At 49.3% G+C, this 17,733-nt stretch overlaps 1 protein-coding gene across 10 annotated transcripts in view; it reads left to right on the top strand.

Annotated features, from left to right (window-relative positions):
- AGAP1 (ArfGAP with GTPase domain, ankyrin repeat and PH domain 1) overlaps positions 1–17,733 on the top strand; it is a 572,168-nt gene that overhangs the window by 489,037 nt on the left and 65,398 nt on the right. For all 10 annotated transcript variants that reach the window (XM_086376769.1, XM_086376737.1, XM_086376748.1 and 7 more), the window contains 3 exons: positions 10,582–10,736; positions 14,021–14,111; positions 16,994–17,216. In XM_086376769.1, the coding sequence (XP_086232895.1) occupies positions 10,582–10,736; positions 14,021–14,111; positions 16,994–17,216 (469 nt within the window). The remainder of the gene's footprint in view (positions 1–10,581; positions 10,737–14,020; positions 14,112–16,993; positions 17,217–17,733) is intronic.

Here is a 17,733-nt window from a genome sequence, read left to right as displayed (position 1 = left end):
GGGCCACCATCTGAGGCTGCCTTCCACACTACAGCCAGGCTCTTCTTCTCCATAAGTCATTTACATACTTGTTGTCAAAGCCTGGTTCCTGATCAGAAGCCACAGAACTATCTTAAGCAACTAGTCCTGGTCTAGTTCTCACGTCCCCACGTCTTAGCTCAAAGCTGGGGCCATCCCCACGCCCTCTCTGCACCTCGGTTTCCCCATCTGTAAAGTGGGGACAGTCAGCGAGGTCCTGTGTCCAGAGACAGGTAACACAGCGCCTGCATGCACCGCTCCCACTGCTCCTAGTGTCAGAGATGCCACGGACGCACTCAAAGAAAAGGCAGAAGATTGAGCACCATCTACGTAGCAGGGAGCTGAGATTCGGCAGGAAGCGTTGCCCCTGAAAGTGTAAGAGAGGATTTTAAAAGTCAAACTTCCTTTTCCCAGACGCCTTTCACTCACTCTCCCGGTTCCACGGTACCTCGTCCTCCAAAGACCCATCAGATGTAGAAACTGGGCTCTTGAGTCCAGCATGCCTGTGTCCGACCCCAGCTCTGCCGTGTTCCCGCTTTGTGAATTCCTGGTGTTGCTGGGCCTCTCCTCCCCGCTTAGTTTTCTTTCTCCGAAATGGAGACCATAAAACCTGCACCAAAGGACAGGTGAAGGAGAAATTGAGAGAGGCAGACGAAGCCCTGACTGTGGAACTGGGTACACTCTGGTTGCTGCGAAACTGTCATAAAGGCTGACGTCATAGAAAACCATCTCTGGGAACACATTGCATGAAGCACAGACGTTTTAGGCCTGTGGAATGTGTCCGTACAGGGCAGGATCGGCCAAAGCCAGCCCTCTTCAACCATGAATGGCCAAGATTTCGTGCAGGTAAATCCAGATTTAGGAAACCCTTTCGCTGGAGCTTGCTTCAGGATTTGACTTTCTCTGGAGAGAAGCAAGATTGCCAGCTTTTTCCAGCCCTCAGCATTTCAAAGAAAAGACGAGATAGATAATCATCCCTGTGCTGAGCTGCAGCCAGGAGAGAAGAGCCGGAGGTGGGGACAGCGTGGAAGGTTCTAGAGCCTGCCCGTCAGAGTGTCCTTGTTCTCACTCTGGGCTCTGGGCAGAGGAAGGGTCCTGGGCCCCATGTCCCAGTAGATTCGGAGAGCAGGGGACCTCTGAAAAGTGATGAATGTAAGTTAGAATGAGTAGCAAATGGTAAGAGTATGGAGCATTGCTTAGTAACCAGGTAAATGCCAACAGGGGTCTCTGGGTTCCCTCTTTCTAAACTGAAAGCTGGGGCCTTGAGTATTCTCGGGGTGCCTGGGCCCGAGCTGGTGCCAGCATGTTGACACAGCCACCTTCTGCCTCCTGAGATGGTTTCATTTGGGAATCCAATCACTCGCCATAATTTAGAAGTCGTGCATGGCCCCTGACTGTTCCGGGAGCAACAGCTGTCTCGTGGCCTGGCTCTCCGGCTGCCCTCGCACCTCTGTCTAATGTGTTGGGAAAATCAAAACCTTCTCTGTGTTTCATGAGGATCTTCCTGTGATAACGCGGAGCAGTAAACAGTCCTAACTCTGTGACCTCCCTCTGGGGTCTTGCTTTTTCACGACATGAATTCTGCCCTTGTCCTAAATTAAGCCACAGTATAACACTTCAGTCGGACTCTGGGCTAAACAAATACATTTACCAAGCTGAGAGCTTGCAAAAATATTTACCTGAGAACCATGACCAGCGTGTCTATAAAGACTAATGATTTTTTTTTTTTCTTTTTGTTTAAAGTGAACAGCTCCTCAAGTGGAAGAGGGCATTTTTTTAACTAATTTTTTTTTGCTATAGGTCTTGGGTCTGCACAGTCCCAGACACCATATTTTTCACATTTATCTTTTCTTAGAAAAAACTGAAAATAAATAGAAACTGACTTTCAATGTTATGGTGGGTTTGGGCTAAAATCTTAAACGTGGGTCGTTTTCATCATAATTGGGTAAAATATCTAAACCACATGCTTATTTAATATATGCTTTGAAAGCAGAAGTATTGAACTATTTTACAAATTGTAGGACTCCTCAAATTAGCATAAAATCCCGAGGCTATGTTTGACCAAGCCTGGCGTAGTCTCCAAGGGTACAGATTGTGGGGGACCTAGGAAGGGGGCAGACTAGCAAATGCGTTCCATCTTGGTTTCCAACTTAGATGAATAATAATGGCTACCTGGAAAATTTTTCTGACAAAGGTCCATATAAAAGCTACAGCTTTTCCAGTAGTCACATACGGATGTGAGAGTTGGACCATAAAGAAGGCTGAGAACAGAAGAATCGATGTTTTTGAATTGTGGTGCTGGAGAAGACTCTTGAGAGTTCCTTGGACAGCAAGGAGATCTAACCAGTCTATCCTAAAGGAAATCAACCCTGAGTATTCATTGGAAGGACTGATGCTGAAGCTGAAGCTTCTAGTACTTTGGCCACCTGATGCAAAGAGCTGACTCATTGAAAAAGACCCTGATGCTGGGAAAGATTGAAGGCGGGAGGAGAAGGGGTTGACAGAGGATGAGATGGTTGGATGGCCTCACTGACTCGATGGACACAAGTGTGAGCAAACTCCGGCAGGTAGTGAAGCACAGGGAAGCCTGGTGCGCTGCAGTCCTTGGGGTCACAAAGAGTCGGACACGACCCAGTGACTGAACAACAACAGCCTGAAGAACTGGACTGGGAAGGATTCTGAGGCTCCGTCAGGCTGTTTGGGGTTAATGATGAAGGTCTTTTCCTGGCAAAAGAAAGCAAGGCACAGCACGCCTTTGTCATCATAGTCCATCCCATTCCTTCTTGGACCACAGAAGAGACCAGCCGGGCGAAGTGAGCAGCTCAAGGCTCCTAGTTAGGACATGGCAGGGCAGGAAGGGAGAAGGGCATTCTGGGAGAGAGAACCCCAAAAGTGGGAGCCCAGGACCTGAAGGATGCAGAGAAAAGACAATGCAGAGGTTCCGGCAGAAACAGGGAGATGTGTGTGGCTGAATCCCTCTGCTGTGCACCTGAAGCTCTCACAATGTTGCTAATCGGCTCTACCCCCAACATAAAACAGAAAGTTGAAAGGAGGAAGGAGGAGCAGGCAGAAACTCATTGCAAAATCTGTTCAGGAAAAAAAGTGTTTTACCAGGGGTTTGCGTTGCTATTAACACAGTCATCAGGGTACCGTGCTGAACCCTAACACCAAAGTCCCAATTCTGACAACAGAAGTCACAAGCACAGAGGACGGCAGTTTCCCCACGAGCCTTGGCTACGCGAGGGGCACTTTGAAAGGGTGACTGTCGAAAAACCTCTGAGGTTGGTGGTGCCTCGACTCTTTGGCCACCTCTACCGGTGGACACGTGGTCCCTCCATCCTGGACGCTGTCAACTCTGCACCATTAAAATAGCAGGTTTTTATCATGTGTTTGTGGTTAACTGTATCCGGCAGGACGCTTAGCCTCATGCATAGAAATGGACATCAGGGTCCAGGTTCCAGGTTTGTAGGGGAGCTGGGGAACACGGACCAGATTCCTCACCTGGCCAATGAAGAACATGGAATGAGTGATGTCTGCAGACACCTTGAGTCCTTGCAAATGCAGAAGAGAAACTGATCTATTCCGCATCACCATACATAGTACACCAGCATCTCGCAGGCCCTTCTAAGCCACTGTGCATCCGACCAGCAGGAGGGTCCGGACCCTCTCGGCCTCTTCAGAAGCACGGGGCCCTCGTTCTCCTAGTGGGCAGCTCAAGACAGAGCTCCCACCCCTCAAGATAGGAGGTGCGCTTCCGTCCGTCTCGCCTTCCACCCACTCCCCAAAAGGCATGCTCATCAAGTGTGCCCTGTTGAAAACAACCTCCAAGTGGAAATCAGTTGCAGCTGCCTTTAGCCCTTTAACCCTTTGCCTGCTAAGATTCCGCAAAAATAATTGATGACTGATTGGCCCATTAACCTTTAAAAAAAAAAAAAGTTTGACAGCCCGGACTTGTGTAATGAGGAGGGATTTCTTGTGAAATCAGTCTGATGGCTGAGTTGCTTGCCCCTAAGGAGGCGAAATGAGCCCCACGGGGCCTCGTCTGCATAGAAACTGGACGCAATTAGTGTAATATCCGGTGTTATTAATGTCGTTTGGAATAATTGGGCAGGTTGGTTTCGACAGGTTCATGGTGCTAAAATACTATTATAGTGGACTTTCCACAGCTAACCGTTAAACACGGAAAACTGTTTAAATCCCTATGAGCCTAATCACAGAACTTTATGAAAGCGCTAAGCCCTGGAATGTCACACTGTGAGACAACACCGTTCTTTCTTTTTGGGCTCTGGGTGTGGCGGGCTTTGATTTTTTTTTTTTTTTTTTCACGACCAGGGGACCAGGGGGTTGAAATTTCATGATCACCTGTGTATCTAAGGCTGAGAGACAGCCTGTTCCTTAGATGTCGTCAGGAATTTCTACAGGCTGAATTCTATATTTACAGAATGAATTAAATATAAGCTGCTGTAATGGTCACAAAAAGGCGGTTTGTAGTAATGGAAACGCTTGAAACGCAGCCAGTGAGAACTTCAGCCTTCTCATTCTTCACCTTTTAAATGAGGGTGACGTTGGAGAGGGATGCTCTGTCTTTCTGACTCACTGGCCTCTCACCGCCAATTATCTTTATTTTTATTTTTTTTTTACCTGGTTGCAAATACTAAAATAGCATCCCAGAGCCGCTTCAGGGATGTGTGGGGGTCCTTCTGGTCCCCTGGTGGTTGGAATAGGGCTGTGTCACCTGATAGACGTCCTGTTTGAACATGCGGAGGAGCTTGTAAATGTGCTGTCCACACAGACGAGGGGATGATATTTAGTATTTAGGTCCCCAGATCTACTATTTACTTACTGAGTGTCAGCTCCATGGCATAGAAATACAAGCCAGGACTAAATCTAGAGGCTTACCATGTGTGGACCGAAGAAGATGCTGACCAGGCAGCAGCTCAGAGGCTCCCATTAGGCACAGATCTTTTCTCCACTGGATTCATCAGGACTGGGTTTGGAAGTGATGGAAATTTAAATGGATTTAGGCAGGGGGGGAAAAGGGAGGGAAGAGAATGGATTAGCTTGTCCAAACCAGTTGTAGGCCAGGGGGCTGGAGCTGGCTGCAGGGACCGGGGACCTGGCGGGCATTGGGTCCATCCCACCCCTGCTTCCCTCTGCTGGTCGGCAGCGCTCTCACCTGTCCACAGGTAGCGGCCTCCATAGCAGAGGGTTTCCCGCCCATGGATAACCGTGGGCCGTGTCTTGTCAGGTCCCAGATGAGAAGGAAGGAGTCCTTTGGCCCCGACTTGGATAAGAGCAGTTGGTTGATGTGTCCCCCAGTAGCACAGACCAGAGTGGCCATGAGTATTCCCGGCTCTGACTGTCCTGGCGTCAATGGGCGTGTCCCTCCTCCCCGTGTGGACTGATCGCCAGCTCCAGAGCGGGATATGCAGGAAGATGGCAGCTGGCACGTCCCCAGCTGATGACTGCCATGTCCACAGACGTGTGTCCCCAGCATTCTCCAGATGTGACGAGTTAAAAAGAAATATAACACTGGGAACTCCTGGTGGTCCAGTGGTTGAGACTTCGGCCTTCCAAGACGAGGACACAGGTTCGATTGTGGCGTGGGTAGGGGAGAACTGGGACCCTGCGTGCCAAGCAGAGCAGCCAAAAAATTTTAAATATAATAATTTTAAAACACAAAAAGAGAAATATAACACTAGTGATTAGGAGTTTCTGGGGAAATTACCTTTAAAAGGGCTCATTACCTTGTTCTGATAGCAGGCGTGAGGGAAAAATAACAGAAAAATTCACTTGGAAGTGGGGAGACCCCTCCACCTCCCACTGGATACCCTAGGAGAAATTTCTTTTTAATGTTTGTTTGTTCTTAAGAAACAAAGCAGTGCTGGCCACCTTGAGAGAAGGAAGTAATCAGAGTAAATGAGATGATGCCAAGAAAGTCCTAGCGTTGTTCCTGACACAAACTTGGAGCCCAATAGTATTATTTTCATATTTATTATTCCATGCGGTAGATTCACTATAAAGAAACAAGTATTCCTTCATGGAAGTCATATGTAGCATGATTTAAAATGTAACTGTTCTATAATCCTTTTTTCTTACTTTTTTTTTAATCTTGGGAGGCAAAGGAAAGTCATAATGCAGATATAATTCAGTTCTGAAAACTCTAACTGTATCTGTAAGCGTTAACGTATTATTGTTGTTTAGTCGCTAAGTTGTGTCTGACACATTTTCGACCTCATGGGCTTTAGCCCGCTAGGCTCCTCTGTCCCTGGGATTTCCCAAGCAAGAATACTGGAGTGGGTTGTTGCCATTTCTTTCTCCAGGGGATCTTCCCGACCCAGGGATTGAACCCACATCTCCTGCATTGGCCAGTGGATTCTTTACCACTGCGCCATCAGGAAAGTTAACATATTGGGCTTCTGTGGTAGCTCAGCTGGTAAAGAATCCACTTGCAATGCAGGAGACCCTGGTTTGATTCCTGGGTTGGGAAGATCCCCTGGAGAAGGAATTGGCTACCCACTCCAGTATTCCGGCCTGGAGAATTCCATGGACAGAGGAGCCTGGCGGGCTGCAGTCCATGAGATCGCAAAGAGTTAGACACTACTGAGCAACTTTCAACATATTAATCTCCCTCAAAAAGAAAAACAGCCACATACCAGCAGTACCCATCAGCATAAGCTTGGGGTCCATGGATGCTGCTGGTGTAGAGTGCTTGCAACTAAACTCCGTGCGCAGATTTAACCCCTTCCTCAGGAAGTGAGGTCGCTTAACTGACCGGCTCTGTATAAAGACAGGGCCTTCAGGTATAAAGAATCAGGCCTTCTTCACCAGGGCCTGAAATCCTAAAGAAGGCTGGGCTGCCGCTGCACTGAGATGGCATGGGGGTGGTCCATCCTATCCTCCTCCCTGTCTTCTCCATGCTGAGTTGGGCCCCGTCCTCCAGGTAGCCCAGATGTCCACATCCACAGCTCAGCAGGGAGCCCCTGAGCATGGCCCACTGGGGAGAGGCCATCCCAGCAACACAGGCACCACCCAAGGCGTCTTTATTCCAGAGCTGTGGCCTGATCCCCCATGGACAAGACTTAAAGGAGCGTACCCTTGCCTCTCCAGGACGAGGCCAAGCCATTCGGTTAAAACGAGAAAAAAATCACATAAGAACGTGTGGTCAGTGTTTAACTGCCTAGTGAGCTACTATGGAGTGAAATGCCTTGACCACAAGTCCCGACTCATACCTGCCTGTGGCTGAGAGCTCAGGGCCCGAGAACACGCTTCATACCCTAGAAACACAGCGCGCTCACGGACGGTCACGGCCACCACCGCCTATGGCTGCGGCTCTCTCGGTCACTGTTATTGGGACTGTGGGTTCTGATTCCCGTGTTCATGGCTCACATAATTAATCGTGTGCCTTTCTGGCTTGACAGTCACCCCACTGGACACCCCCTCTCAAAAGGACACTGTGTCAGATGAATCCAGTTTGGGGTGTTTGCACATTGGGTTCTCAATTATGACGTGAAACGTGGCTTTGCTTTCCAGGGTCATCCAGGCATGTTCCTGCGGCTCACCTTTGCAATCCCAGCCTTTTCTCATGAACTGCTGTCACCAGGCTCGGGGCATGGGACACCCTGCTTCCGTTTGCTCTTTTGAGCCTTTCTGGTGTTACGTGATCATTAGTGGACCACCCAGGGTTTCATCTTCTAGAGACGGGTGAAACCTCTCTGGCCACTCACGCTCTTGAGTTAATTCATCACCTTAAATGCTGTGTGAGGTCCTCTCTTTCCCACCAGTTACCACTGACTACAGGTCCCAGGTCACCCTCTGTATTGCGACTTTTAGGGAATTGTTTGGCTCATTCACATTTCTTTGTATCCTTCCCTCCCCTCACAGATGAAAAGAAATGAATTTATAAACAGGTACATCTAAATGCGATTTCTGTTAGATCCTTGTACACAGAAATGCAATGAACATTTCATTATATTGGTCTTCTATCTTGCCCATTTACTAACTGCGAGTATTATGTCTCGTCATTTGTAGATTCCTTGGGGTTTCCTTTAACTGATGTGAGATGATCGCTTCTAACATTTCATCCTTAAGAATAATGTTCTTTGGGTTTGCATAGCTGTGCTTTGTCCACAGAAAGAGGATTCCCTTCTATTCCTGGTTTGATAAAAGATTTTAATCGTATTTTAAATTTTTGTCTTCTTTGTTAGAGAGTCATACATGCTACTTCTTTTCTCGTAGAGGCAAACCCTGGGATTTTCTCATGTGTATCTAATCTACCAAGGTCTAAAGTTAGTCCTTAACTCTCCTGGGTAACAGTGCAAAATCCTAGGGCGTTTTCACTCCTGGGTCCCCATCTCCACTTTAATTTCTCTAGAATTGGGTACTTTCCCCAAATTAGACATGATAAGAGAATTAGCATTTGGTATAATTTTTGTTTAGATGTATCTACATATGTATCTATGCATTTGCTCACCAACCCATCTGGCTCAAACCTTCTTTGTAGAATCTTCAGAATTCTACAGTTCCATTAGGGAAGGGTGCTGCTTGGTCACTGGGTCTTTCCGTTTTTATATGAAAAAATCTTGATTCCACTCTGGCTCTTGGAAGAGAGCTTTCCCAGCTCCGGATGTCTGGTTGCACCCCAGCGGCCCTTCCCCTCCCGCTTCATGGACCCTCCTGTCCAGCCCCTTCACTGGGCTGTCCTGGGTCTGCTCCACGTGATGGCCAGTTTGGCCCCTTTGGGGGGTGGGCCTGCAACCTGCTCCTTTTCTGCCAGCGCTCTTCCACACCACCACAAAGCACCCTCGTCACAGGAGCTCTGAACAGTTGCCGGGAGGGAGGGTCACAGACGTGTGAGAAGCTGATGGGAGTCGTGGGTCCTCTTGTCCAAGAAACATGACTGGGAGAGGCCCTGACCCACCTTCACCAGCTGTTGTTCAGAGCAGGATCCACGGACTGAGGCCTCTCCCACCAGCAGGCTAAACCCTGAGAGAGCAGCGATGCTGATGTTGAGTAGAACATGATACTATTGTCATCAGAATACACAAAAACTCCGTGAAAAGGTGGCATGGCCCTGTTTCCGTGGCATTCTGTGTTTGTCTAGGGAAGCGGTCCCCTGGCCCCAGGTATGGTGTGGCCAACACAGACATGAGCATTTGGTCCCCACCTGCCCGGAATCAGTGAGGTTGGGTGAGAGGGTCTCTCAGTCACAGGAGTAAGAGCTGCCTCTCTTCTGAGACCAAAGGGGAGGTAGAGAGGGGCCTGCAAATGGTTGCAGGTGCTTCGGAGGCTGAGGGAGCATCCTCCTGTCAGAGGCTGATGGGCTGCCAGTGAGGCGGGGCCTTGAAAAGGGGCGGAGCCAGCCAGACAGTATGGAACCCTCGGAGGTCAGAAGTCAGAGGCCATGAGGGGTGCCTGGGACACAGGCTGAAGGAGCCAGGCGTGTGGCAGACAGAGCAGACAGGCGTTTGTCAGATGTGAGCAGAAAGAATGGCCACGTGTGGGTGTCAGAGGCAACAGACTCGAGCAGCAGTCCGCCAGGTGGGCGCTGGGTCATTTGCATTATTGATAACAATCGCTCGCCCGGGAGATGGTGACACCACGCCGTCCAGCAGCCCGTGATGGGACACTACCGCTTGTCTGAGACGTGGTGCCTGGAAGTCCACGTGCAGACGTCTTGACGGCTCGCTGCAGCTGGCTGTGCCGTCTGCACACGGCGCCTCCTCCGCCTTTTGTTTTGTGTCGGAGGCAGGAGGGTAGATGAGGGCAGAGACATGCGCCGGCGCCATGGGGGGTGTCCCGTGGCCCAGACTGTTGAGGGCCTGAGTTGTGCACATCATTTAGCTGGTGGAAAACGCACTGAAGAAGGTGGGTCGCCCCCATTGTGAGGGTGAGGAAATGAGCCTAGGACGGGTAAAGAACTCGTCCGGACTCCGGCGTGCCAGGTGGCGGGGCAGGAATTTGAACATCGGGGCTCCTCTTCCTGGTCCACAAGGTCCCCCTTCAGATCACCTGGTATTTTGCTCGCTCTTCAGCCTGAGTCTCCCCAGCAAACCTGGTCTTCTGCCCTGAAATGACAGGCGCCCTCGAGGCCTCCCTCTTTGCTCTGGTGTTATCTGTGGATCGGGGCCAGGTGCTTATAAAGAAATTAAATTGCACCCTGAGATGAGCAGGGTTCACTTGATTTTCAGCCCGCTGTCAATTTCAGAGCCCAGCACCGACTTACAATATCAAGAACACCAGTTACAATACAATATCCCCGAGTCGCTTCATCTGTGCCCAGCACAGAGGCGCTGACATCACACGCTGGTTTTCCTTTTTCCTCCTCCCCTGAGCATTGATTGAAACCCAGCTAAGCCACGCTGGCTTTAGGAACCGAATCCGGAGTGTTTGGAGGTATGCGGGTTCAGATCTCCGCGGCGGGGCGGCCGGTCCTGTGCGTGCCCGCGGCCCCATGCAGGTGCGATTGAACCCAAAGGCCCTTTCATGACCGGGGACTTGGCGGAGGGGCCTCGGTCTCATGAAAGCTAAACTCTTCATCCCCACCACTCTTCTGTGTTTCAGAGCAAGAAGAAAACTTTGAGTTTATCATTGTGTCCCTCACTGGCCAGACGTGGCACTTTGAAGCCACCACATACGAGGAGCGAGACGCGTGGGTCCAGGCCATTGAGAGCCAAATCCTCGCCAGCTTGCAGTCGTGCGAGAGCAGCAAGAACAAGGTAAGACCCGGAGCAGCCTGCCCCAGGCCCCCACCCCAGCCCACCCCCAGAAACCAGGAGCCACTGATCCTGAAAGGGAAACGGCCGGGGGCAGGGGACGGGGTGCATCCTGTGAGGCCGTGAGATGGGTACAAAACCTTCACTTTTTCCATGCAGAAAGGGAAGTGATCAAGAAGATAATGAAACATTGTGTTGATGCATGTCCTGTATCATATATTAGTATCTTAGCTCAGCATGGCAGAGTATCCTGTTTTAAATCTTTTTCTCTCTCAAAGTCATCCCAAATGTAAAGTACTGACCTTTAATTGTAGAGGATGGAATCTTTTGGATCCTTGTGGCTTATGAGTCCACATCCGTTTTTAGGCAGAACACCCTCTGGAAAAGAAGTGCTGGTTTAAAAAGAAGCCCTGTTCCATTCTCACAAATGCCGCCCCCCCCCCCCCAATTCAAATCCATGTCAAGTTAGGAAACTGTTGTACTGTCTTCCATGAAAAGTGCATGCATGTATATGAGTGTGCAGTGAGTTCAGGGAAGATAAAATATCCATTTTCTAAATTCTGTTGATAAAGCCTGGTATGTATCTTTATTCAATTAGAGTTAATTCTTTTGCGTTTGTTTAGCCAGGAGAAATAGATTTTAACCTGCATTTTCTGAATTACTGCCCCATAATAGTCCTTATACAAAGGTCATTTTTCTTGTTTCCTTTTTCCAATCAGAGTATTCCTTCAAAAATCATTATTTTTATGCTTGGATATTTTAAACCCTTTCTCTGGGACACTAACGTCTTAGAGAGCATTTTTATTTTTTAGATTGTGAACAACTAGAAACCAGGAGAAAGAGCATGGCCTCTCAACCTGCAATTTCATTTGTAACCATTTAAAGAAATTTCTGCCAATGATTTATGTTCAGCTTTGTCATTAAGAAGGGAGTCTGTCTTTCAGAAAGATGGAGTATCTATTTTTATTAGCCTCTTTAACCAGGGTAAACCAGACCACAGTCATTATTATTATAATGTAATTTGCCTCTCTTTTTAAAAGAAGTTTTATACCCACAGTGGGGAGAGCCAGGGCCTTTCATTTCTGAGCACCTTGGCTTTACTTAAGTCGCGGCCGCAGATGTGGCTTCTGAAGCAAACTCAGGATGCTTCCGGGTCTCCTGTTGACGGGGACCAAAGACACGCATCACCCACAAAGCTCAGGAAGCCGGTTTCAGAACAGGAATTGGCTGAACAGACAAAACGCGTCTCCAGATTTTGCATAAAATCACGGTATCTCGAGTCGGACCCTGAATCCATGCCAGAGGATCAGACTCAGGAAGGTGGAGCACAGCGCTGGCCTCTTCTGTTTCACAGCCCTGCCACTCTCCTCCCAGCTCCCTGCTCTGTGGACACGGCCAGCATCACCTTCGGGCCTGATGCAAACACCAGCCTCAGGATGCTGCCCTTTCCCTCTCCCTGGACGTGTGCCCTCTCAGTCAGGCACCACTCCTAGAAGGAGGACTCGCTGGGCACAAAGGCAGACTTGTACCCGTTCACCTTGGGCATTTGCTGACCAGGCGTGCAGGTGTACAGCATGGAAATAATATCCACAAGGAACAGCTGGAGGGGAAAAGAATGGGCTATGACGTATTCTAGCTGCCCTTGGATAATCAGTTGGTGGCAATCCAAGAGATTATAAAGGTAGACAGAGACAGTCACACACTCATACACACACACACACATACACACTCACTCCAAATGCCAACAGAAATTGTTCTACACACTTTGAATATTTGGGCATGGAATAAAACCCTAATGATGTATTATGCTACCCTAATGGTGGCAGTTAATAAATTGTAGTTTGTGATTGAGTGGTCAGCTATCAATTATTTAACAGCAAACGATTTGACATAACGATGCTTCAATTTATGAATAATTTTTATACAAACATCAAGTTTATTCCAAGTGTCCTCTGGAATTTATTTGGCTTTGACCGTTGTATTAAATGTATCCATCATGAGCCTTAAAGTCCTTCAAAGGTACATCCTTTTACTGGCCACCTCTATTTTGAAAAATTCATCCTTAGTAAATGATCATGAATTCATGTAAAGTTTTATCAGTAAACATATCCCTCACAGCACTCTTCATAGTAGAGGAGAGCAGGAAACAGCCTAAATTTCCATCAAAGAAAGCTTCATAAGTAAGTCATCATAAGTGGAATATCATGCAGTCATTTAAAATGATGCCAGAGTTATTATGACACTTGCTCTAAGAAGTCTTGGTGCCGAAAGACTGAAAATCAGTAACATAGGTAATAGCTACCTTCCGAAATCAAATTTTAGAATATAAAAAATAAAACTTCTGGATATTCACTACATCAATAAATAAATGAATTAAAATGATGCCAGAGGTTACATGATGCCACTGAGAGATGACGCTATGACATTAGACAGATTCCAAAGTAACATATGCTGTGCTGGTTTTTTTTTTTTTTAAAGCACTTCTAAAAAAAATAAAAAATAAAGCACTTCTATCTCTATACATGTGCTTTTTTCAAAAAAAGCTTAGAATAGGTATCAAAATATTAATAAAACCTAACGATGATAGTTTATCATTTTATGTTGTCCTTTCCCCCTTTGTACTTTGTGACTTTCTCAGAAAAGACGATGAAGGATGTGTTGAAGCATAAATGCCCCCAGCCACTTGCACAGTCCCCTCCGCCCCACCCCCCACTGCACGGTGGCCTTGCTGGTGCGACAACTGGCCGAACGGGAAATGGGAAGTGAGTCCCCAAGGCGCAGAGTGTAATGGGGGCGTGGTCGCCTGACGAGGAACCACCAGACGTGTCTTGGGCACCGAGCCTCTCATCTGTCGCATCTTACCACGTGCTCCTGATGGATTTTTCATCAGCTGGGCTCCATCCCAGAGACATTTAGTGTGCTGGGCTCAGCTGCTCCATTGCATCCGACGCTGCAGCCCCGTGGACTGTAGCCCACCAGGCTCCTCTGTCCGTGAATCTCCCAGGCAGGAATCCTGCAGTGGGTTGCCACTTCCTCCTCCAGGGGATCTTCCCGACCCAGGGATCAAACCCCTGCGTCTCTTACATCTCCTGCGTTGGCAGGCAGGCTCTTTCCCGCTGGCACCGCCTGGGAAACCCAAAGGCATCTGGAGAGGAGACCCGTTTTGAACCCAAAACTTGTGTGCTTGCTCACGATCCATCGGTGACTCCCGGGTGCTATTTCGCAGTCATGTACACTTATCTCAGGGTCCTCATATCTTCCATTTATCTGTCTCCCTCTGTGCCCAGTCCCGGCTGACCAGCCAGAGTGAGGCCATGGCCTTGCAGTCGATACGGAACATCCGCGGGAACTCCCACTGCGTGGACTGCGAGACCCAGAGTGAGTACGCACAAGGGCGGGAGGCTCCGCCCTGGACAGAGGGAGGTGGGGTGGGCGGCCGCAGCCCACGCTGCCGCAGCCCACGTCTGTCATCTGCTGTGGAAGGTGCAGTGCATGATGTAATGGTGCGGAAGGCCTTGAAGTGCTTTTGTTTGGACTTTAACACAGTGCCCTGCGCACGGAAGCCTCTCTGATGGCACCATAAGTATTTCTCTCTCTCTCTCTCTCTTTTTTAATTAGATGAAATGTAGTTGATTTACAGTGTTGTGTTAATTTCTGCCATATAGCAAAGTGACTCAGTTGTCCCTGTGTGAACGCTTCTTCGTAATCATTTCCATTCTGGCTTCTCATGAGTCCTGCTTATGCCTCTTGGCAACCCCATGAGCCACAATCACACCACCGGTGCTGGGCTTCAGCCAGCTGCCCACATGCTGCGCCGCACCCAGCGCCCAGGGCACACACTGAGCAGACTTGGTGCAGAAGGTGGGCCGGGCCGGAGAGGGTGGGGAGGGAGTCGCTGGGAGCCAGGGAGACAGCAGGGTGCACGGCCGAGCGGCTCTGGTGTTCAGGGAGAGGGCAGCTGCTGCTCAGGTAGGATTTGGGTGACTTTACAGGAAGAACTCGGGACTGTCACACATCAAAGAGAAGGGGAGAGCCTGCCTGGGAGAGAGACCACCCCAGCCAGCAGGGCAGCTAAGAGCAGGATGCTGAGGCCAAGTCTGTGGCCTCCAGGAGACAGAAGAGGTCTCTTCTGCACACTCCTGGAGGGACTTTTTTAAAGCGTCTTCTTTTGTTTGAATTTTTAACTTTTACTTTCAAGCTGCATCATGCCATGAAGTTAGAAGAAGAGAAGTCATCACATGAAGTGTGTTTTTATCAGAGATCTTTAAAAGCACAAAATCTGATTATTCTCAGAACCTCCATTAGGAGACATGTCCATGATGGTTTCCACCCACCATCTGGAAGACCCCTTTAAAGGGAATATTCTGTGGCTCACGGGCTTCACAGTGTGTGGCCGATTGGAGGGCAAGAGAGTTTTCTGGGAGTGGGCCAGGCGGGTGAGTGCCCAGGCTGGGGACGGGGAGTGAGAAGGGGAGACTGGTTCAGGGGAGGCTCTGGGGCCAGTTGGTTTAGAGTGAGGCCACATTTGACAAGTGTGGAGAGAAAAGCGATCCTAAGCTTCCACTTCTTAAACACGTTATCTCTCAGGTCTGTGTCCAATCCTGCCAGACACTGTCTCTCTCAATTCTCGTGACTGTAATAGTTGGTGCTACAGTGGGTCCCACTCCTAGAGGGACAGGAACAGTCTGAAGGGTCGAGTTAGACAGCCCAGGTCACCAAAGAGCCAGTCACGGAGCAGGATTTAACCCTAAGCTCTTAGGTCAACCTGCTTTGTTTTCTCGGAAGACAAGGGAAAGGCTGAGGGACTGAGGTCAGGGCCACGAGCAATGACACGGTGGCAAGGCCATTTGGTTTTCTGTGTGTTATCATTATTATTATTTCTGCAGGCATTTGTTTCTTTTTGCCCCACCAAGACCACCTCTGAGGTCACAGACCCCTCTTCTTGTGTGTCCCCCCCACCCCACCACCACATGGTCCCCACCCCCTTCCTGCCTTCCTATGTTAAATATTAAATAAATGGCTGGCTGATTTCTGTTGAATTAGCCTAAAGTCCCTCCCGGGTCATTTGCCATTTATAGAATGATTCCAGATAAATATGATGTCAGTTACCTGGTTTTTTTTTTTTGGTGACTCTTCAAGTCTACCTGGAGTAAGGTATTGATTATTCCTGGATGATTTAAGCCTTATTTGCTTCTGTCAGTGGTGAAAGCCATTGACTGTCAAGGTCAGCCCCATCTTTGGAAGTCAGCTGGAGACTCTAGCATGAGGCCGGCCCTGGGCCTGGGTCCTCAGTCTCCTGACCAGGCCAGCCAGTTCCACACCAGGCGCCCCAGGGCTGTTCCCTGGACCCACGTGATGTCCGTGGTTCGGTGTCCAAGCCCAAAGCCTGTTCCGATTCGCTCTGCGAGTCATGCAGGAACCTAACCATCTTGCCAGCAGTGAAGGATGGAGAAATGGGAACTGCTTGGGTGGTTGCCCCTCAGTAAGATCCCTGAGAGTCAGACGTTCTCATTGTGGTGAGCCCCTCTTTCATCTTTGAAGTTTGCAAGCACACCCACCATGCCACTAAGAATGCTGATGTGCCCCGGATGCAGGCAATTACCGGGGACACTGCAGCTTTGGGAATGACCAGCTGTCCCTCTCTTCCCTTCTCCTTCCCTGCATCAGCAGCCATCCACAAGAGACACCCAGTCACACCTCCTTTCCTTTCCCTGTGTGTCTGCTTGCTCAAGGGGTCTGCCCACTGTGTGTGTTGGTCGCTCAGTCGTGTCTGACTCTCTGCGACCCTTGGACTGTAGCCCACGAAGCGCCTCTGTCCATGGGATTTCCCAGACAAGATATACTGGAGTGGGTTGCCGTTTCCTTCTCCAGGGGATCTTCCCGACCCAGGGATCGAACCTGGGTCTCCTGCACTGTAGGCAGATTCTTTGCTGTCTGAGCCACCAGGGAGTCTGCAGAAGTGCCCAAACGTGCGTGTTTTCTCTCCAAACCCATGCTTTCAATTGTTCATTGTGTGGGGAATTCTGAGGCCTTGGCCAAAGCCTTAGGTGTCTCAAAGTTGCCGCCATCACGTCAGACCTCCTGAGATGCCTAAGACAGTTCCAGGTGGTGTCCAAGGCAGCATGTTTAAGGCCCTGACTCCAAGGAGGGACTGCTGGACGGGGAAGTCTGGCTAGCAGTTTCGCTCCTGAGATCCAAGGGCCTTGGGAGTGAGTGACGGCAGTCCGGTTGCATCTGGCGTCCCCTTCCTCCGCCCGCAGATCCCAACTGGGCCAGTCTGAACTTGGGAGCCCTCATGTGTATCGAGTGCTCAGGGATCCACCGGAACCTCGGCACCCACCTCTCTCGAGTCCGGTCTCTGGACCTCGACGACTGGCCCATTGAGCTCATCAAAGTGATGTCGTCCATCGGGAACGAGCTGGCCAACAGCGTCTGGGAAGAGAGCACCCAGGGGCGGACGAAGCCCTCGCTGGACTCCACAAGGTAGGGGTGCGGGGAGGCGGGCACTCACTCAGCCTTCTGCTCAACAAAACCGGGAGTGACCTTAGCGACAGCCACCGCGAGAACCACCCTGGCCACCGGTGGGAAGGCCAATAACCAGCCGGAAATGTCTGTGTTTAAAGTTGGTTTTCCACGGACGTGGATAATTCCAACTCCTTAATTTTTCATGTTTGTTTTTACACTTAGGGGATCCCTCTCCCTCTCTCAGAGACGTATTAAGCTTCTAACCTGATGAATATATCACTTTAATTAATACATTTCTAATAGGCATAAGCTGTGCTGTTAACACTAATTATGGAATTTGGGATTCTTTTGATTTTGTTATTCTTATGTCTTTGATAAGCATCTATTCCATTGGCTCCACTCCCCTCTGACCTCCCACTAAGTGAGTTGATAGTAACCAAACATATTTTATTTTCTAAACTGTATTCCTAACACATTTAATCAACCAAGTACGGAGTCCGTAACGTGTGGTGGCTCCTCATTAGTGTTAATTGTT

This window comes from Bos grunniens, chromosome 3 (assembly GCF_055505025.1).
Source record: "Bos grunniens cultivar Pamir isolate PY7600 chromosome 3, Bosgru_T2T1.0, whole genome shotgun sequence".
Lineage (NCBI taxonomy): Eukaryota > Metazoa > Chordata > Mammalia > Artiodactyla > Bovidae > Bos > Bos grunniens.
Note: the sequence above shows the minus strand (reverse complement) of the source record. Positions and strands in the feature narration are given on the sequence as shown.